The sequence below is a fragment of the Giraffa tippelskirchi genome, chromosome 3 (assembly GCF_054371585.1).
Source record: "Giraffa tippelskirchi isolate mGirTip1 chromosome 3, T2T-mGirTip1v1.2.pri, whole genome shotgun sequence".
Taxonomy (NCBI): Eukaryota; Metazoa; Chordata; class Mammalia; order Artiodactyla; family Giraffidae; genus Giraffa; species Giraffa tippelskirchi.
Genome location: NC_137277.1, coordinates 80,806,582 through 80,828,856, shown reverse-complemented (window position 1 = coordinate 80,828,856; position 22,275 = coordinate 80,806,582). Strand labels below are relative to the sequence as shown.

The 22,275-nt window shown below is 38.9% G+C and overlaps 1 protein-coding gene across 50 annotated transcripts in view; it reads left to right on the top strand.

Moving 5' to 3' along the window:
• OSBPL6 (oxysterol binding protein like 6) overlaps positions 1 to 22,275 on the top strand; it is a 214,829-nt gene that overhangs the window by 180,597 nt on the left and 11,957 nt on the right. For 18 of the 50 annotated variants that reach the window (XM_081579572.1, XM_081579563.1, XM_081579559.1 and 15 more), the window contains 7 exons: positions 559 to 692; positions 10,188 to 10,325; positions 17,062 to 17,149; positions 17,735 to 17,988; positions 18,740 to 18,877; positions 19,222 to 19,285; positions 21,275 to 21,353. In XM_081579572.1, coding sequence (XP_081435698.1) covers positions 559 to 692; positions 10,188 to 10,325; positions 17,062 to 17,149; positions 17,735 to 17,988; positions 18,740 to 18,877; positions 19,222 to 19,285; positions 21,275 to 21,353 — 895 coding nt within the window. Of the gene's footprint in view, positions 1 to 558; positions 693 to 1,481; positions 1,506 to 7,966; positions 8,075 to 10,187; positions 10,326 to 17,061; positions 17,150 to 17,734; positions 17,989 to 18,739; positions 18,878 to 19,221; positions 19,286 to 21,274; positions 21,354 to 22,275 lie in introns of all 50 variants that reach the window. The other 32 variants (XM_081579545.1, XM_081579535.1, XM_081579550.1 and 29 more) reach the window with 3 other exon arrangements.

The window sequence follows — 22,275 nt, the reverse complement described above, 5'->3', positions numbered from 1 at the left end:
CTCTGATAAGTATTACAAAAAAAAGACCAAATCATTTCCTACCACAAAGAGAACTAGCTCCAACTTCTAAAACAGCTGTTTGATTTATATTTGCAAGACTCATAAAATGCCCTTTTTCTGGATGCACACTTTGGGGTGATAATTTGATAGTTCTAAATTATTTGCATGAGACTTCATTGTACACATAACTGCTCAAATATTGTCATCAACTGTGGCAGAGTAAAACTTGTTCCCTTTTCCTTCTAGGAGTTATAGGTTAGTTTCTAAGTATTGAAATTTAAAAATTGGTATTTTATAGCTGCTTCCAGGACTTCGTTGACTTATCTGGTATGAAATGCTAAAACTTGCATCCTGATTAATTACCATTCCCATTTTTTTTTTTTTTTTTGTATTTAGGTATTCTGGTAGATTCCATTTTAAGGCTGACTTTCAATTAGACTGTAACATAACCTTTCCAGAAAATATTCATGAATGAGTTACAAGTGCTGAGAAGTTTATAATTCTGTTTATTTTTCTGGATCCATTTGATCCTTGACTCTTACTTTTCTCCCCCCTCAGTGCATTCTCTTTTGAAGTCTGCATTTAATAGCATAGCTATAGAGAAGGAGAAGCTTAAGCAGATGGTTTCTGAGCAGGATCACAATAAAGGCCACAGCACGCAGATGGCACGACTCCGACAGTCACTGTCTCAGGTAAATGAGAGTGTTTGTATCATTCTCAGGACACATTCCTAACCCTCCAAGCCAAAGATGGGGGTGGAGACAGTCCATCATGGGAATGACACATCTGTCTGAAATTCCCCCAAGCCATCACAGTGTCAGTATTAGATTGTATTACTTTTCTTCCAAAAGATATCAAGGTAAGAGTGACAATCTACCGAACTTGCTTACAAACATAATTTCTATTTTGGCTGATTTTAATGCCCCTCTGTGGTCTTATAAGGCCATCCCTGGCTTAAAAAACTAATACGTTTATACATAATTTACCTACACATCTAAACTGTGTTCCGGACTATGTCCAACCCACTGTCAGACAAAATCTACCAGATCTTCCACACTTAGTATTTTTCCTACTTATGATGCATATTAATCTGTTGAAAACTACTGATTACTATTACTTTTTTTTTTCTTTTTTGATTTGCACTCTTAGGATTTTCTTCCTGTCTATGTTCCCTGAATCTAGACTCTAAAATTTCAGTATATATTTTACACTATAATATGTATTACTTAATATATATTATATTGATCTTATTAATACTAATCAAATCCCTATATATTTCAAGGTTGTAATTTCTGTTAAAAATCCTTTAAAACTACACTTCTGCTTTCTTAAAACTGAGCACTTCCTCTGAAATATTTTCTTCACTTAGTCTATAAATCTACCTTTAAAATTTCCTTTAAGACTTCAATGTTGTTATTGATTTTGTGTGAGAACTCAGTGATTACATAAAATATTGTTCACTTCCTGGTGCCCTGGATCAGAGCGAAGGAGCAAGCAAATCCTGGGTAAGTGGTTTTCCATGTGGATCAGCTCCTGCTTGAACAGTTTCCCTCAGTTCCTGCAAATTAGACTTAAACCGTCTCACCATGTTTTATGTACCTGAACTGTCAGCTTCTTTTCAGTGTTAAGTTTCATGTTATTGAATGCTGTTGTCTGGGCCACACTTTCTGCTGTTTGCCGTTAAACACTGTCAGTTGAGGCACATATGCTGCTTGGAAACTCAAGAGCCTGCGCATTCAAAGCAGCAACTGGGTACCAGTTTGCAGAGGGCTTCCTTCACAAGCACACTTTAATGGTCTGCCCTGACCTGATCTCCTGTCATATATCTGTTGAACACCTTGTCCATCTTAATGGATCTTCTGAATCATGACCCTAAAAAGGATCATAAGTCAGAAAGATCAAAATAATGGCTAGTAAGCATCTTGTATGTCATCTTGCAAATGTGTCAAATACACTTTTGTTCCCCTACATGTTGCTGTGTTTTATTCAGATGTACTAATGATTGAAGGCTTAGTGGTATGAAATAAGCTTGTACTAAGAAAAATAAGAAAATGTGCTTGTTTCTTGCTTGCTTGCTTTTTATTCGCTTCTTGGTAAGGCAGAGAATGGGCTTCCCTGGTGGCTCAGCTGGTTAAGAATCCACCTGCAATGCGGGAGACCTGGGTTCTATCCCTGGGTTGGGAAGATCCCCTGGAGAAAGGAATGGCTACCCACTCCAGAGTTCTGGCCTGGAGAATCCCATGGATGGAGGAGCCTGGTGGACTACGGTCCATGGGGTCACAAAGAGTCGGACACAACTGAAGCAGCTGAGCAGCAGTAGCAGAATAAAGAGAGTTATACCCTATCCACTAGAGAATTCCATGTTTCCAGTTCTGTGTTATCACAGCATTTTGGCTGTGTTTACATCCTTGTGTCTGTACATACCTTCCCATTGGGTGGGGTCATTTTCTCCTGAGCGCTAGAGCTCAGGAGAGAAGCCCAAGCTGGAGAGAAAGATGTGGATACCCCAGTATCTTGGTGAATTTATAGCTGTTGATAAATTGTGTTTTCAGTCAGAATAAAAGAGGTCAGTGGTGCTGCCATAATGAACATTAGTATTTAAAGGACAAGCTGAGAAAAGAAAAGAGAATCCTTTGATGGAAACCCAGGGGAAACCACTGACAAATTTAGATAGCAATGACCACTGAGATCAAGAAGAAAGAGTTTTGATAATTTTGAGAACGAAAAGGTTAACAGGATCTGATTTATCAGTAGATGATATATGGACTGAAAGTCAGCCTTGAAATTTCACAGTCACCTCAGTTTGTTTGTATCATAAGGGAAAGAACTAACAGATAAGGAGACATTGAAGATAGGAAACAATTAACTGATGTAGCCATCCTGGTTGGCTAGCTCTGTTATTCTCATTGTGCCTCTTCAAATATAGGATTTAGAATTGAACAAGATATGAAACAGCTTGAGTATATTGAGACAGCTGTTCTGAGTATGTTTTTATATTAATATAATTTCACATTACAATGTGATTTCAGGTAGCCTAAAGACATCGTTGATCCTTTTTCAGATGTCATCAGTTAGAACCCAGATTTTTTTTTTTTTTTTTAGAACCCAGATTTTTTTTAATGAATGATTTCCAAGCCAAATCTCCCTCTAGAAAGGGAAGGAGAGAGACTATTTAAATAACTTCTTAGATTAGTCTAACATTTTGGAACTTATTTTTTATTTGACCTAAGTCCTATTTGATGTATGTCTAATGGTTAAAATTCTGCTTTTCAATAAAGCTTTTAAATATAACAACTTGGCAAATTCCATCATCCTTTTAGAAGGCACATAGCATAATAAAATATATAAAATTAGCATTTTTCACTACATGCTCAGCATAAATTGTTACCTGCCTTGAGTGTGTAATGATTTGCAAGGCTGAGCAGTGTAATGAATTTCTCTTCTATAGTAATATTTCATCCCTGATCTATATGTATACAGAGACATGCATAATTCTGATATTTTACTCCCATGAAGCTTCAAAAGCAAACTTTTACACCTGAAAGGCAGCGTAGATGTTGGATTTACATCTGTAGGACAAGGTATATTATGTGGCATGTCTCCTTTTATAAATGACTTTATTTCACATCAGCTATAATTTTATGTACTAAACACCAAAATCAAATAATATATAATAAGACTATGGTAAACTCAGTACCCTAGATTACTATAGTAAAAGTTTCAGCATGACTTGAGTCTGTCTTCAGTGCGTTACACTTTGTCGCTATTACTAGTTTGATTTCTGACCCCAGAGTTTGTGCACAACTTGTGCTAAATGCTTTGGGTGTTGGGTTCATACACGTGTGAACAGTACAATAATTCTTGTACTCCATCTACAATTATTATATTTCATTAAATCAGTATGGCATTCATTGTTCAATATGCCATCATTCTGTGCACTACTCAGAAAGAAAACACTACTTTCAGTTAAACTGGCCAGTGCTTCAGAGGTGTTAGTTTTGACAACTGTGCATCTTAGAATCAGTGAAATGTGGTATTTATGAGAATGTAAGCAGAAAATTGGCTTAAGGCACATGGCAGCATAATTAAAATCCCAGTCATAGTATTTACCATCCTTCCTGTCTACAACATTTTATACATCCAAAATAAATATTCTGTGTTGGAGTAAATGTTTTAAATATATTTGTTCCTGAGTTTCACAGTTCCCTGAGACTTGGCCGAATTTGTTGTTTATGAAGATATTCTTGATAGAATCATTTACATTTTTTTTAGCTATCCGATAACTTTAAATCAATGTCATTTTGGGCATAATTTGGGGATGTTTATTTAAAACCTTCAAAGTATTTTATGCTTTGGTCCTTTGGTTCATAGCTGATATGCATAATCTAAGGGAGTAACGCTGAATGTAGAAAACATATGCACATAAACATTCATGGCAGCATTATTTGTTCCAATAAAAATCAGTAACAACATCATAAGTGCCCAATAGTAGAAAAATAACCACTTATTCTACAGTTACTAAAATCACATTTGTGAAGCGTTTGCAACATAAAATAAATATCTGTGTACCAAGAATAAATAGTGAAGGATGTAGAGTATATTCCCATTTTTTTTGGTTCCCATTTTTTAATGTGAAAAGTGCATAAGAAAAAAGCTAGAAAGAAATATACCAAGCTACCCAAAGTCGGTTGATTGAGTAGCAAGATATGCATTTTTAGAAATATTTTTCTACTTTTTTGCATTTTCCAAATACACTGTCTTAGTATTTGTTTATTTTAAAATAGAAAACAAGGTGATTTTTAAGAGCTAGCCATGATTTGATTCTTGATAGCTCTAGCTTTGACAGTTTGCATACTCACATTCTCACTCCTTTTGAACCAGTTTTGCTTTTAATCTTCCCAGAACCCACAGTTCCATTCAGTATGCTATGCCAGACTCTCTCTCCCCCACTCTAAGGTAAATTCTCACCCACTGTCTGCCTGGGTGGGAAAATGGTAGTTAATAGCCAAGGAATAGAGGATTTGGGCAATTCATTCTGACTCAGAACTTCAAGATAGTAACTTCTTTCATAGCTTGGTCAGGAATGCTGTGTTTCGTGGCTATATGGCACTTGAATGTGTATGAGGTGTGGGAAAGTGAGCATACCTTGTGGAGAGTTTGTACTGCTGCCTGAGCTCACTCATGAAAGCAAGTATGAGACTAAAGAATCCAGGCATGGTTCCTGAGCCAAGGCTGCTCCCTGCCGTTAGGCCTTGACCCCATCTGCCACTCCTAGAGCAGTATTATTCCTCACAAGTTTCCATGGCTTTTCTTGCTCATGGGCTGGTGCCAGCGGCTGGCGACTTGCCTCCTTTTCCCTCGCCTTACCACTGTACAGGCTCCTTGGCTGCTTTCCGTGTATTGTTCCTGCCATCACCTGGGCTCTTGTGTATTAACGATCACCAATAGTGAGCTTCAGGGAGAGAAGTAACAAATGTGGTCCTGAGTCCTCATGGTGCCCGGTTGTAGCCACCTTTCACTGCAGTCTGTGTGACCGAGGCAAAAGGAGGAGCTGTGCTGGCAAGGCGCACACAAATGGGCTGCTGCATGCTCTGCGTCTGCTTACACTTTTCACCCTCCCCTCAGGCTTGCCAGCATTGGAATAGTACTTATTTCCAGGCTTTTTTCTGTGCTGTGTAACAACATTTTTCTACCACTGCATATATATGATTAACACAGTATTTCTTTAGTTTTCAGCTCATGTCCTATTGACATTAGCAGCTAGAGGCTACCTTGTATGCCTTCACACACACCTGTAGGCAGGATCACATTTAATGAATATTGGATGAGATGAGAAATTACATGGGAGTTTAACTTTCTTAAATATCCAGAGCAAGCAATTCTATGTTTCCTTATGAATGGAAAACTTGTGTTTTAAACTCCTACCCGCTAGGAAAAAAAAAAAAAAATTTACTTGTCCTTGCCTGTGAGTTTTTGTGGGGTTGTTTTGTTAACTTTGTTCCGGGGCAACAGAAGGTGATGTCACTTTGGAGGAACCCTTAGGTGAGGTTTGTCTGAAACCCTGAAGCCGTGAATGTGATTCTGCCATTAGAACCATCAAACAACGTACAACAAGGCCTCCTACTTCCAAGACAGCAAAATATATCTGGGTCCAATGATATCAGTAACTAAGATGACTTTCAGGACACTTGCGGACAGAAAAACAATGAAAGAACAAATAAGCATATATAGTTGCAAAGAATAGGAATGATGCAGTAATTTCTTTTCAAATTTCAACTGTTTGAGATTTTGCTCCAAGAAAAAGATCCTGAGCACTTTTGCAGAATGTAAAGGTACTGGGAAGCACATGATTTATTTACTAAAAATGCAATCACCTTCTTTCTCACTAACACATCCCTGTTTTCTCAGCGAACTGGACACATATTTTCGCCTGTCTGCAATGTAATGACTGTAAGATCTGTGTCCACCTTTAATCCATCAATACCTGACAGCCCACAAGACCAAATGTATTCTGTTTTACATGTATTTTACAGACTGGTTCTAAAGACTTTAAATGAAAGCCAAAAGCTGTGAGTGAAGAATTTTCTCCTTTAAAAGAGAAAACCGAGGGAATTCCCTGGTGGTCTAGTGGTTAGGGCTCAGCACTCTGACTCCCAAGGCCCTGGGTTCGATCATTAGTCAGAGAACTAAAATCCCATAAGCTGGATAGGGTAGCCAAAAAAAAAAAAGGCTGAGCAGAAAGGAAAGAGGGGAGACTGTTCTATGCTCCATGCTCAAGAACTTTGCAACACTCAATGCAAGTGTGAAGTTTAGCCACTTTGTCATTTATCCTGGGTGTTTGAATAGGTACAAACTTAGTTAGGCTGTTGTATCTGTGTGTGTATCAGTTTAGTGTGTATTCATTGACTCCTTATGAAGAAAAGCAGAATCCTCACTCCCTGGGGAAGCTTCACTCTTCAGTAAGTCCTGACATTTATCTTGCATTCTGAAATATTCATTTCCATCTTCTCATTGCTGGTTTTAATGGGAAGGAAAGAAGCAGTCCAGCTTTTCACTGGGCTTTGTCCTCACAAAGGTCTCTCACTTGAGACTTGGTGTAATCTATTCAGCTACATGTGTCTTCTGTATATGGAACAGATTTCCATGCACTGATGTGATCCACGAGCCTCGGTCCCCAGGGCCCCTATAGGGAGCCCATGTTTATGTAAATATGTTCCCTTTCCACCACACGCACTAAACTGGGGTACAGCAGATGGTGTTTTACTGATGCTGACTTGGGGTGTGTTAAGAATCATGAGATGTAGATAGCTTAGTTTCCTTTCTGTGATATGCTCTTTATTATGCTTGTCAATGTCTACACTGTTCAGGGAAGGCAGCTTTGGTCTACACTTGAATTAGTTCTGCTGTACTGTCATAGGTATTAATTATGTGCTCCTAGAAAACGGAAACACAGCAACGGTTTTCTTTCACCAGGTCAAAATGTAGCTCTATGAAATATAAAGCCAGTTCATTGTTCATTCCATTTACAAATAATTTATAAGACATCTGGCTTTGAAACAACTCCCAAACTTTAGAAACTGGAACCAAAAAGAAAAAAAAAATTAAAGAATCAATAGTTTTTATCCTAGGGTATAAAATGTTATATGTATGTGGTGGTAGACTGGGCTTGGATATAGTGGGCCTGACTATAAAGGAGAGAAAATTCCATGAATCAGTTTTATGAAATCCTTGAACTCTTTTCAACCCACTAATCTACTAAGTAGTAGTCTTACATTGCGAAAAATGAATGCCTTAATTCTGAGCCATTTCTTTTCCTTCTTACTAGTGGGATCTGGCCTATGGTGGCTCCAAAAGTTCCAGCTAAAAGCATCATAGACTTTGTTGTCTAAAATGTACCCGTGTGCTGGTTCTGCTTTATGTTTGCTCAATAACTTGAAATTACATGTGCGGTTTTTGTTATTTTAAGGCACTCAACCAGAATGCTGAACTAAGGAGCCGGTTGAACAGAATACATTCAGAATCTATTATTTGTGATCAGGTTGTTAGTGTAAATATTATTCCTAGCCCTGATGAGGTAAGATTCATTTTTAAAAGATATAGAATACTTATTTTGTAGCATCTACACCTACTGCATCTTTTTATTTATTTTTATAAAGTTCTTTCACTACTCATACAATTCCCAGCATAAATCTTATGTTGCTGACAGTTCAGTGTTCTTTGGAGTGAAGGATATACATGAGCTTGACATCATTTACTGTTGGTGATTAGTTGTCTGTTTTTATTTATTCCTGTGTTCATCTCATGCTACTGATTATTTAATTTATATATACTCCAGCTTGTGACTTTTCTGTCACTCTTCATTTGAAATATTCATTATCATTAATGGTCCATGAAATGTTGAAACAAACACTTTTAGCAGAGAAGGTGCTAAATAAAAGTTTTCTTAAGGTTTGTTTTAAAAGTTCTATCTAAGAAGAGAAGTCACCTGACCTTGCTAAGAAAATATTATTAGTGCTGCTACAGCTCCTGGTGATGATGCTAATAATTAATGGTTAACACGTGTCAAGTGACTGCTTACTATGTGCTTGGTATTACTAACCCACTTTACATGTGTTGTCTCATTTGATACCCCCAACAACTCTCTGATGTAGGTGCTAGTATTATTCCATTTTTCAGAAGAATTTTTGAAAAAACAGTAAGAGGATAGGAGAACATTCATTCAGTATTTGGACTTACCATGAGTGTATAGTTCCAGTGGTTCAGATGGTAAAGAATCCGTCTGCAATGCAGGAGATCCAGGTTTAATACCTGAATCAGGAAGATCCCCTGGGAAGGGAATGGCAACCCACTGATATTCTTGCTTGGAGAATTCCAGGGACAGAGGAACCTGGTGGGCTAGAGTCCAAGAGTCTCAAAGAGTCAGACATGACTGAGCCACTAACACTTTCATAAAATTATTATTTTTAGCCAGGAGAATTTATACTTTGAACAGTAATACATATAACAAGGTGTAAGTTTTAACTAATGCTAAGGCCATATTTGCACCAAACATACATTTTTCTAGAAATCTATAAGTGTAAGGGTTCTGCTATGTAACTGCTTAAGAAATACCATCCCCAGACAGCTTCTCTTTGATGTAAGTTACCGACCCTGTGTCCATCCACCTCCATGGGTCCTGTGATCTCTGATGACACTTATGCCCCCTCAACTGCCCAGAATCTAGAATATTTCTAAAATTTTATCATTTAAAAATTAGTCGACAGTCTCAGTTTGAATCTTCTTTTCAATTTAAAATGTGTACTAGATGCACAGAATCTAGAATATTTCTAAAATTTTATAATTTAAGAATTAGTCAACAGTCTCAGTTTGAATCTTTTCAATTTAAAATGTGTACTATATGTACTAGATGTTTAAAATGTATAGTTCTCTTACCTATTTTTCTGGTTGCAACTTAAATTGCTTTCTTGAAAGCAATATCATTTGCTACCATTGTATGAATAAAAATTCAGTTTTAAATAAGTTTCAATACTCTAATCATATGTTTCATTGGCTAAAATTCATGATCAAACTGGAAAGTGACTTTTTATATCAATATGCTGCTGCTGCTGCTAAGTCGCATCAGTCGTGTCCGACTCTGTGCAACCCCATAGACGGCAGCCCACCAGGCTCCCCCATCCCTGGGATTCTCCAGGCAAGAGTACTGGAGTGGGGTGCCATTGTCTTCTCCTTATATCAATATATTCTGTCTCAAATATTAGTCTTATAGAATGTTTTCTTAGCATATCGCTAGTGGTTTCTACAAATACTTTTTGAGTTGTAGTATACTGGTGAGAATATGGCTAGTAATGACAGGCCAAAGCATATGGCAAGGAACTTGTCTCCACAGTCAATTCAGGGTATTTTGGGAGCTCAATCTGTTATTCTATCCACTAAACATCAATTGAGCATAGATTTAAAATCTGCTCACCTTTTGTCTGCACTTTTGCATTCTTCAGGTATATTGGAAGGAAACTTATGCAGTGGTCATTACTCAGTTGCAAGTGAAAATTGCTTGTGCTCACCAGTCCTTTAACATATGCCGTGAATTTTTCTAGAGATCTGGCTAATATTTCATTGTCTAATTTGAACAAATAGCCATTCATACGAGGGAAGAAAACGATCACACCATCTACTTTTCTCTCCTGTAGGCTGGTGAGCAAATCCACGTCAGTCTCCCCCTGTCACAACAAGTAGCCAATGAGAGCCGCCTCTCCATGTCAGAATCTGTCTCTGAGTTCTTCGATGCCCAAGAAGTGCTCCTCTCTGCAAGCTCATCAGAGAATGAGGTAAGGTTCCTGGATGCGTCAACCCCAACTGCTTCTGACCATGCGTTTGGGTTAAAGAAAGTAAGACTTTGGAACTTGGTTTGAACATCATCATAAGATGTCCAAATAGTAGCAAAGCCAAAAGCATGCAAACTATATAGATTCCATTTACTGAGCCCTTAGCCTTCTGGGTACCAACTCAATACTGTTAAATTTGATGAATAAAAAGAAAGAATCAAGATTTATTCTGGTTTACCTGTACAGTTCCTATTTCAGGGTAAACAGATAGGTGATAACAGTTCTTTATAGAAGGAGATGAGCTAATAAACATAAAAAGAATGAGAGCATGAGAAAAACACCATTCTCATTTGTACGTACAAACACACACCTTTGCCAGAGACTGAATTTGAATTTAGAAGCATAATGTCTAGCATATATCTAGTTGGATAATTATGGCTTTTGGAGGTTACCACTGGCTACCATGAGGCTTCCCTGGTGGCTTAGTTGGTAAAGAATCTGCCTGCAATGCAGGAGACCCAGGTTCAATCCTTGGGTTGGAAAGATCCGCTGGAGAAAGAAATGGCAACTCACTCCAGTGTTGTTGCCTGGGAAATCCCATGGGTAGAGGAGCCTGGTGGGCTTCCAGTCCATGGGGTCACAAGAATCAGACACGGCTGAGCAACTGAACCACCACCACCACTGGCTACCATTAAAGATTTATTGGATTGCTTGTCATGCTCATGAATCTTAGCAAGGTCTTGGTCATGTTGCAGAAATTCTTTTACTGAAATTTAGTCAAGTACACTTTGAATTTTTTTTTTTTTTTGCGTGAAAGAAGCAGCCAAAACTCTTTCCTACACAAGTGTTTAATTTTGTCATTTGAGATTGCGAATCTGTAATGCATTTTTACAAAAAGGGAATGAAGTGATTAAGTAAGTGTTAGTTGCTCAGTCATTTCTGACTCTTTGTGACCTCATGGACTATAGCCCACCAGACTCCTCTGTTCATGGAATTCTCCAGGCAAGAATACTGGGGTGGGTAGCTATTCCTTTCTCCAAGCGGTCTTCCCGACCCAAGAATAGAACCTGGGTCCCCTGCATTGCAGGCAGATTCTTTACCATCTGAGCCACCAGAGAAGTCCAAAAGGAGATGAAATCATTGATAGATGTTATTTTCATACGCTAGAAAATAGATTGGAAGGAAACATCCTGACAGTTAGTAGTAGTTCCTTTTGGACATTTGGAATTATGAGTGATTTTAGAAAATAGAAATAATGAACACATATCACTTTGATAATGGAGAAAAATTAAAACAGAATTGTTATATCAGGTACTGAATTTGTTACCACATCAAACTAAGCACCTGCCTGTCAGATTCCAAGTCATAGATTAACAGATTCACAGATATTCCCATTCACAAGGCAGAAACTAGTTTAATTATTCATAGACAATTGATGTTATCAAATAGACAAAATAATCCTGTTTGCTGATCATGTCTCTTTCCCTATAGGCAAATCTGCCCAGGAAGCCTAATTATGGTTAGGAGGTTGGTGAGCAAGGAAGGAATGGGAGCAGGAGAAGTGAGCTGAAGGCTGTGAGGGCCAGGATGTAATTGCTCCAAACTTGCATCTCCATTACAGGGATGCGCTCCCATGTGGTGGGGAATTAGTGTCTGTGAGTCAGTTTCCACCCTAGGGACCACAGTGCTGGAGACGTGCTCCCAGTATTTATTTCTTCTCTGAGTCTCCCTTTTCTGGGATCCCGTTGCTGACCAGTCCTTTGTCCTTATTCAAGCAAACTTGACTGTGCATTATCTAGGCTTTGACCCACCATCTGATGACCTCATACCTTTCTGAGAGCAACCTAATTGCCCTGTGTCTAAGTTCTTGGGGGCACATCTGCCTGGGTGCCCGGCTGTCACTTGCACCAGCCACTGGCAAGACAGAAATGAAGATGTGAGGTGGGTTATTGCATGCGTCCAAGCAAGCTGGTGGTGCCACCACAGGGAAAGAGTGAGCCTATTGGCCAACAGAGGGGCAAGGGAGTAGAGGCCAGAGGCTCATGGAGATGATCCATTCATGTTAAGGCACTGTGAACTTATCAGACCTCTCAGTGGAGGTATCTGGCAGCCTTTTGGATATTCAGGTCTACAGCTCAGGAAGAAAGCAGGTCTGAAGAGAAAGCAGGCTTTGGCTCGGGATCCACCTAACCACCTACCTGTGAGACACTGCCATCTGGGTGCTCCACAGAATCTCTAATTCAGCATGTCCAAATGAAGTACTTAACAACCCCCCTACACGTGCGTGCGCGCACACACACACACCAAGGGAAAAAACGCAAGCCTACCTCTACCTCTCATATTGCCTTTCTAAGTACTTTTCTACCCAAGTGTTCACATCAAATACCTGAATTTCCTCAGTATTTCCCTTCACTCCTCTGCCTTCCTACCACCCACCACCCACATTGATTTACTCATCAGGATCTGTATTCTGTCACCTAAATAATCTCAGATACATATATTTTCCTAAGAAAAGCTTCACTGCCACTCCTCCCATTCAATCCTCCATCAGCTCCCACCTGTATTACCCTGTCAATCTCCATAGCTAGTTTTCCTGCCCGCTTTCTTTCTGCCTTGAATCCATTTCCACTGGGCAGCCTGGTTAACCTTTCCAAAATGCAAATCTGATAGTATCTCTGTTCCCCAGTGTTCCTAGGATGACACTAAACTCCTTAGCTACTACCATACAGAGACTCATAACCTGGTCTCTGTTCTAGCTGCAGCCTCTTGGAACCTCTGTTCTTTTGGAGCCATCCAGAGGCCAACGGAGTACTTCCTGGAGTTGTCAGTTTACTGCAGACACCCCATGTCCCTTGCTGATACAAGAAGAGTAAATCTCTCCTACAACCCCCATGGGAAAGAACTGAACTATATGTTTGTTCCTTGCAACTATATCTTACAGGTTTTCATAAAATGACTGTTTTTTACTCACATCTCTTCCCTTTATCACAGCACTCAGTCTTAAGTATTTGAATAGGCTAGACAAGGAGATAAGCCCAAGTGACAGGCACCTCAGTGTTCTCAAGGTTGATCTTCCCCTTTGGCTGAGACTTGTTCCTGAGGCAACTCCATCTGTCCAGGTTTCTGAGTTCCCTTGTGATGAGATGCCCCCAGAAGGCTCCTCGAGTCTCCATACCACAGACTTGGCCAGCCCACCTGGTTGGTTCACTGTATGTGTGAGAATCAAGTAGCAGCTGCAGGATGGGCTCAACTGCACATTCTACATGACAGCTGACAAAGGCTGCCGGGCCTCTGTGTTGCCACCCACCCTGGTTGGAACACTTCCAGGGCCATGCAGTCAGATTGCTCACTTGCTTCAGTCTACTCAAAAATCACCTTCCAAGAAGCCTGCCCTGGATGCCCTGGCTACACCGTAGAGCTACCATTTCCTCCTTGCCCATGACCTTTCACTTGCCTGATCCCTTCTGATTTTTTTCCATAGTGTTTGTCACTATCTAACAGAATATGTATTTCATGTTTATTGTGTGTCTCTCCCACTGGAGTGAGGGAGGAGATTTCAGCACTCTGTCCGCAGCACTAGAACATTCTTGTGAGCCCAGAACTCAGAAAATATTTGCTAACTGAATGAAGGAAGGAATGCTTAGCACCTTACACATGATTAATCTGAGAAACCTGGGCCTTAGCTGTCTTATATTAACATTTTCTGGGACTGAGAGAAAATTCTTTATGTGTTTCATTTAATGAATGTTCAACCTCTTTTAAAAAATGCTTTCTTACTTCCAGAATGTTCTCCTTCTTTGTCTCTACTGTTAAATGTGTTTCTGCAATGCTGAATGGTTGCATTTTTCTAAATAGTCACATTTAGAAAAAAATATTTCCTAAATTCTTTTGAATCCCAAACCCCTTAAAGAGAAATACTTGGCTCCACGACTTCTTGACCATGGGAAAGTAAATATATATTAATCATTTTATTATAATACTGCAGAGTATTATCCTGTATCCTTACATACAGGATAACATGAGTGGACCACAGCCAGCCTGCCCAGCCTTAGCTACTGCTCACACATGTGATAATATAGATCTTATTCAAGACCCACTGTAATTGTAGAATTATTTTATATTCTACACAGATCTTTCTATGTGGACATGAATATTGGACCATTTCTATCATGTATTAGTTTGAGTGAAATTAGAAATGGAAGACGATAGACTGTTTATAGCTTCTAAACGTTAATGTAGTAAACATACATGCAATATGAATTAGGTTGGGGCAGGCATTTATTTCCTCTAACATCACTGGATGTGATTAGCTTTTTTCAGAGTAATCACATGGAAGAGTTTGATTTACTTTTTATTTCTATCAAGGTTCAGAGTGTGGCTTTCATGGGCCTGAAGGTTTAACCTTCCATTTTGTTGCAGTCATGGGAAAGTGGAAGCCTGCTGAAGTGGGAAAATACAAGTCAGAAAAAGACTTTATTCTCAATTGGCCATCTTTATAGCCTTTTTCAGAGTACAAAAGCAAAACTGCAGTTATTCATTTATGCATAAAATCATCCTGCCTGTAATTCTGTCTCCTTAAATGTATCAACTCTTCCCAACTCTATTAAAAATATCAGCAGTAAATTCAGAAACTGTAAAGGCAAAAGCCGATTGTTTTTATTATACACAAATTTTAGAACCTTTACTTGACCATAAAATGGCATAAGCAACATTTAAAAAGAAATTGCAAACTAGAAAAAAAATGCAGTTTATATGAAGAGCTGAAAAATGTGTGAAAGAGAGTTTCACTAAAGATGAAGTTCAGACTGTAAAAAGAGATCTTTTATGTGAGTTAGGTAGATAGATACTAATGTAGATTGATAATGTGTAGTGTTTATGTGGGTGAGAGATGGGTGCTCTCATATGCTGATAGTGAGAATAAACTAATATAGTACAGTCTTCCAGGAGAGCAATTTGGCAACCTAGAGCTGAAGCCTAAGAGTGACTCATTTGCCCCAGCAATTTCACTTCTGGGAATAAATCTTAATGAAATTGCCAGGCAGATTGACAGAAATATGTTTCCAAGGTTGTTCATCCAAATATTGTCTATAAATAATAAAAAGTTGGATGCCACGTGAATGTTGGTTAAATTCTTTGTGTTATGTAACTATCTGCCATTAAGTAAAGTTGGAGAGCTGTTTTCATGAGAATGGGAGTATATTCAGAACACTATAAAATAGCATGTAAACCCATCTGCTTTTTCAGTATCTAAAGATAGATGTATCTGTGTGTTTATATAGGCATTTTGAAATTGGGGGTGAAACCTACAAAATGTTGAAAGTGATTTCTTTTAGGTCACAGGATGGGTGATTTCCATATCATCTGTTTACCTTCGTGTAATTTCTGATTTTTTACAATAAGAGTGTTCTGTTTTTGTGTTCAGAAAAAATATAACATATTTCTGTTTTGGAGATAGTGAATAGGTATCAACAGCTTTCTTGCCTATAGTAAAAACATTGGTTTTCCATTCCTCTGAATGGCTCTACAGCACTTCTCTGTTTTCTTATCTGTTCTGTCTCTAAATCCCCTTAATACATATGTTGCCCTTAATTTTATTCTTATGTGAATCTTGGTTTCATTTTAGTTCTGTATTTTTCTCATGTAGAGAATGGCTTAATTCTCGATTTCTCTGTGTCCCTAAATCTTTCTTCCCTACCCCCAAATTATCTGCCAGATTTTGTCTGTTACACTTTAAATGTGGTTCCCAAATGCAGCTGTACTGCCTGAAATGAACCTTACTGTGGGCATCTTAGTGAAATCAGTCAGTGTTTCTTATCCAGATCTACATAGGATCCTGTTATCTGCACTCCCTAGGACAAGTTGCAGAGTGTCTTCCTGAGAACCAAATATGACTCTATCATTTCCTTGCATTTAATAATTCATATGATTATATGTGAGGGCTTCCCAAATGGCGCTAGTGGTAAAGAACTTGCCTGCCAATGCAGGAGACATAAGAGACACTGGTTCAGCCCCTTGGTTGGGAAGATCCCCTGGAGAAGGAAATGGCAACCCACTCTAGTATTCTTGCCTGGAGAAATCCCATGGACAGAGGAGCCTGGTGGGCTGCAGTCTTTGGGTCGCATAGAGTCAGACACAACTGAAGTGACCTAGCACACACGCATGCACAATTATATGAGAACCCTTATTTTGACATGAAAAGCCCTTCGCAGTCAGACCTCTTCATCTTTGCCCCATCTTCTGTTACAGCCACTTGATTTCTTAACATTCCTAGAAGAACTGTTTTTCTCATGGTCCTTGCTTTTGTATACCATCCCTTCTTCTTGTGCTTTTTCTCCGCTTCTAACAACCAGGCAACTCTGCATCCTCCAACACCCAGTTAAAATATTACTTCCTCCAGCAGCCTTTCCTGACTCCTCTCTGGGGATTTGTAGAGTCTCCTTTTTTGCACATTCTTACTGTGTTGGATTGAAACATTTCTGGTTATGTACTGGCCTCTCCCAACTTCTCAGCCCAACTTAAGATAGAAAGCTACTTAAAGATAAGGGCTGCTTCCTGGCAGTCCTATATTCTGGCTCATGGGACACCCTAAGGTGTTCATTGCCCGTGTGCCACATACATTTCCCACTATGACCTCTGCTTTCCATTTGAGCAGTATCCTGTTGTTTTTAATTGTTTGATTTTTCTGAACTGTCAAGACTGAATGAAATTCTGATCCTTTCTGTGTTTTTCTATTCCTTAGGCTTCAGATGATGAGTCTTACATCAGTGATGTGAGTGATAACATATCTGAAGACAACACCAGTGTTGCAGACAACATCTCTCGGCAAAGTATGCATCCTTTGAGTTTCGAGGTTGTCCTGTCTACATGCCAAATACAACGCTGATGATTCAATGAACAATCATTTTGGCCCCCTTGCTAATTGTTCCTTTTGCAGCTTATTGTTTAATAAATTTTATATTTGTATAATCTGGTGAGGTAAATGGTTGAAAAATTTGTTAAGGAGATGATTAAGATAAAAAGTTTAGTTCTTGCCCAAACCAAAATTTTGAGTCCTTTGTAATTAAATATATTTATATTTAGTCTTTAAAATTTTATTTGTTTAGGATTTCCTTGGCAGTCCAGTGGTTAAGACTTTGGGCTCCCAAGGCAAGGGGCATGGGTTCAATCCCTGGTTAGGGAACTAAGATCCCATGAGCCGTGAAGCAACACCAGAAAGAACTATACATTGATGTTTTGTGCATTTATCAGCAACCTTGTACTGAAATAATTCTGTTCACTCTTGGGAGAGTCTAAGGAAGGCTTAAGAAATGTATCACAGTCAGAATTATTTGAAAGAGTTCTTTCCCTCCCAGGTTTTGGGAAATCAGAAAAAATATCTTTCACTGTGATTCTCATCTTTCTCCTTCTTCTAGTCTTGAATGGGGAGCTTACGGGAGGAGCCTTCCGAAACGGACGTCGAACATGCCTGCCAGCTCCCTGTCCAGATACCAGTAACATTAACCTGTGGAATATATTGAGGAACAACATTGGTAAAGACCTGTCTAAAGTCTCCATGCCTGTGGAGCTAAATGAGCCACTCAATACCCTGCAGCATCTCTGCGAGGAAATGGAATACAGTGAGCTCCTGGACAAGGCTTCAGAAACGGACAGTCCCTACGAGCGCATGGTAATAAATAGCAGAGCAACGCCCTTTGGATTTGCCAACCCTAGATCTGGGCTAGGGAAGATTCATTAGGATAGTGTATTTGCTTGTTGCCTAATACTTTAACTGCATAGGTAAGAGAAATCCATTTGCATAAACCAGGCAGGGCTAAAAAAAAGCTCTAGATACCTCTATTGAAAGATACACTCTTTGTGACTTACTCTTGGGTCTGAGTGGTTCTGAAATTAGAATGTAAAGGCATCACACTTCTTATAGGTTTAAGACATGCCTGGCCTTGCTTTATCAGCTTTTTCTGAATGCCAGGGAAGCCCATTTGTTTAGGAACTTAAGTCTGAGAAGGTAACTTCCTGTTTGTTCTCTGCCCTGGCCTTTACTCCATGTGACTCTGGAAAACTTGACCTGCCCTCTGAAAAGCACCAGCAGCCACAACTTTCCTGCTAAGATTGTGTAAATGGCATAACCTGGCTTTCAGAACCTTTGAACTCTGTGATACTCAAGAAATTGGATGGACAGATGAATGAAGAATATTTGGCCTCAGTTGCCTGCTGGTTCCCATGCAAAGAGTTTAACTGTATTTTCATTTATTTTTTCTCCCCCATGAGTATATGAAGAGTCTGTGCAAATAATAGAAAATGCAGATGTCATCAAATCAGCACCCACTGATGGGGGTATATAAAATCTAGAGGAATAAGGGACAAACAGACATGGAAATAGTCTCTCCTATATTATTTTCCTTTCTTAAATGTTTTAACAGGTTCTTATTGCTGCATTTGCAGTTTCAGGATATTGCTCCACCTATTTCAGAGCAGGAAGTAAGCCATTCAACCCTGTCCTTGGGGAGACTTATGAATGCATTAGAGAGGACAAAGGATTCCGATTTTTCTCAGAACAAGTAAGTGCCATTGGACTCAGGTTTCTGTGTAGAGACTGTAGGAGGGCTGTTTGATGATGAAAATACCTTTTTTTGGTAAACATCTGGTTGAGATCGGTTATGATACTAGTTAACAGAAAATTCACTTAGCTTATCTATGTAATTACATCCTCTAAATGTTTTTAAGCATGAAGTTGTAAGATTTGGTCATTTACTTACACATTTTGAGAATAATGCAATAACAGAGATGGATGAGTTGATTAGCTTATGTTTGGGGGTAGCCAAATACATGTTGTGAAAGATGGTCATTTGTGGAAGTTTTAACACTGATGTCAGTGCCTTTTTTTTTTGTTTTTAACTTTCAGGTTAGCCATCATCCACCCATTTCTGCCTGTCACTGTGAATCCAAGAATTTTGTGTTTTGGCAAGGTTTGTATTTCAATTATAACTTCAAAATCCAATTGATAAGCCTATAAGAATGTTTCTAGTTTCCAAAGTACTCGGTTTAGATTTCTTGTTTTAGAACTCAGAAGATGTTGGTAATTGGCATGGAGTTCAGTTTGAGAGATTAGGTTTCTTGATTTAAATATGAAACCATGTCACCTGGGAGATGGGATTATTTATTTAGGAAGCAAAGCCCTATGAGAAAGCAGAGCTCTATGCTGACATTGCCAGCTCAGGGCAATCTCTTTACCTCATGGTGCCTCATTGTCTGCATCAGTAGCATGAAGTTTGTATCTGCTGTTTTCTTGCTTCTTAAAGGTGTACAAATAGATCTTAATCCTGAAAGAAAGCTCTGCTATACATCATCTGTGCTCACAGTCTATTGAGAGATACATACATAGCAGTAATTTTGTTTTTTAACTCATTGAGGATTGGGGGTTTGAATTGAAGTCTCTATTAAATTAATATCCATTGTTAAGTTAGAATGTTGCAAACTCAACCTAGGATAAAAAGTTTCAAAACCCTTCTATAAAGAAAAGTATATATATATGTAAGTGAAAGTGTTAGTCATTCAGTTGTGTCCGACTCTTCGTGACCCTGTGGATTGTAGCCTGCCATACTCCTCTGTCGGAGAAGGCAATGGCACCCCACTCCAGTACTCTTGCCTGGGAAACCCCATGGACGGAGGAGCCTGGTAGGCTGCAGCCCATGAGGTCGCTAAGAGTCGGACACGACTGAGCGACTTCACTTTCACTTTTCCCTTTCATGCACTGGAGGAGGAAATGGCAACCCACTCCAGTATTCTTGCCTGGAGAATCCCAGGGGCGGAGGAGCCTAGTGGGCTGCCGTCTATGGGGTCGCACAGAGTCGGGTACGACTGACGCGACTTAGCAGCAGCAGCAGCAGCAGCAGCAGCATACTCTTCTGTCCATGGGATTTCCCAGGCAGGAATACTGGAGTGGGTGGCCATTCCCTCCTCCAGGCGATCTTCCCAACCCAGGATGGAACCAAGGTCTCCTGCATTGCAGGCGAGTTCTGTACCATCTGAGCCATCATATATGTGTCCATTTACCATTAAATGTGAATAATTCCCTCACATTTGAAAGAGCACTTCACTGATCATAGTATGACTCTTCTCACATGCACTTCCTCGACCTAAAAATGATATGAAATGATAGAGCAGCACCGTGACTGTACTTTAATGCAGATTAAGAAAGTAAGTCATTTCTTATTCATAACAAAGAGTCAGAAATCTTGTGGAGAGAGCACTAAGCTTCCTTATCTCATCAAAAACGAGACCAGGCAATAATACACAAGCACAGATACACCTGCGTGTCCACAAGTAAAACAAAAATCCATCATGTGAGATAAAATGCTGGGCCCTGAGTAGTATCTTAACAACCAGCATAGGAACATGTTCATTAAGTTAATCTCACTTTCTCATAAATCTTACCCATCTATAGTTAGAGGCTTTATTTTTTTTATACTGGTTCTCCCAAGTCATGTAACTTTTCAAATAAATGTGTATATAAATCAGTGTTACTGCCATATGACAATCTACAATTACTTTTACTATACATGATATATGTACACACACATGTATAAAATATTTCCACCATTTAGCTAAATCTTCTAACAGCATTTGTGGAGACATTCAAGCAGAGTAGAGTCTATGTATATGTGTATATGAATGTGCACACACAGATTATTCCAAGTCTTTCCCAGTTTTATTTGTTGAAAACACATATAGAGAATATATTATGGAAAAACAGATAATTTTGAGGGGTTCCCAGTTGATCTTCTCACCTTGGGCCATCCTCAGACACTTATCATGTTAGAACAGTAATATAGAATTGATTGTGATTACAACAGTTCTTTGTAAAATGTAAAGTATATTGTAAAAGTTCACTTTTCTAGAGTAAATGATTAGATATAGAGTGTAATTCTTTTTGTCTTCTGCCTTATGTCGTTTAGATATCAGATGGAAAAACAAGTTCTGGGGCAAGTCAATGGAAATCCTGCCTGTGGGAACCCTGAATGTCATGCTTCCAAAGTAGGTTGCTCTCATCTTCCTTTTGGTCTCGTATCTGCATTTCTAAATCATAATTGGGTATTTGAAACTCTTATTGTTTATTATTGTTCAGTCACTCAGTCATGCCTAACTCCTTGTGACCCCATGGACTGCAGCACGCCAGGCTTCCCTGTCCATCACCATCTCCCACAGCTTGCTCAAACTCACGTCCATTGAGTTGGTGATGCCATCCAACCATCTCATCCTCTGTCGCCCCCTTCTCCTCCTGCCTTCAATCTTTCCCAGCATCAGGGTCTTTTTGAATGAGTCAGCTCTTTGAAACTCTAGACAGTGCCAAGGAGTTGTTGCCCCTTATGGCCAAGGCTTCTATCACCTTCATCAAAGGTTTTTTTTATAATTGGAGTGTAATTGCTTTACAACATTGCATTGGTTTTCACCGAAGTTTTCAGTCTGGACCCACTCAAAAGCAAATGAGAATTTTAGCATATGTGTCAAAGCTTCCTTTTTATCTCTATATACCCTCCATTCAACAGTCAGCACCTCCCTGTCCCAATCACCATGTTAGCTTACATTTTATTTTTATTTTATTTGTATTGACATATAGTTGAATTATAATAGTTTGTTAATTACTACTATACAGCAAAGTAACTTTGTTTTATATATATATATATATATATATATATATATATACACACATTCTTTTTCATATTCTTTTCCAATATGATTTATCACAGGATATTGAATATAGTTCTCTATGCTATACAGTATGACCTTGTTGTTTATTTAGTCTATACTAGTTTGCATCTGACAATCCCAAACTCCTATTCATATCCTTTTCCACCTCCCTCCCCTTGGCAACCACCAGTCTATTCTGTGTCTCTGTTTGCATTATATATGACAGTTTCTCTTTTTAGCCATTTATTTTCTATATAATTTCTACTTT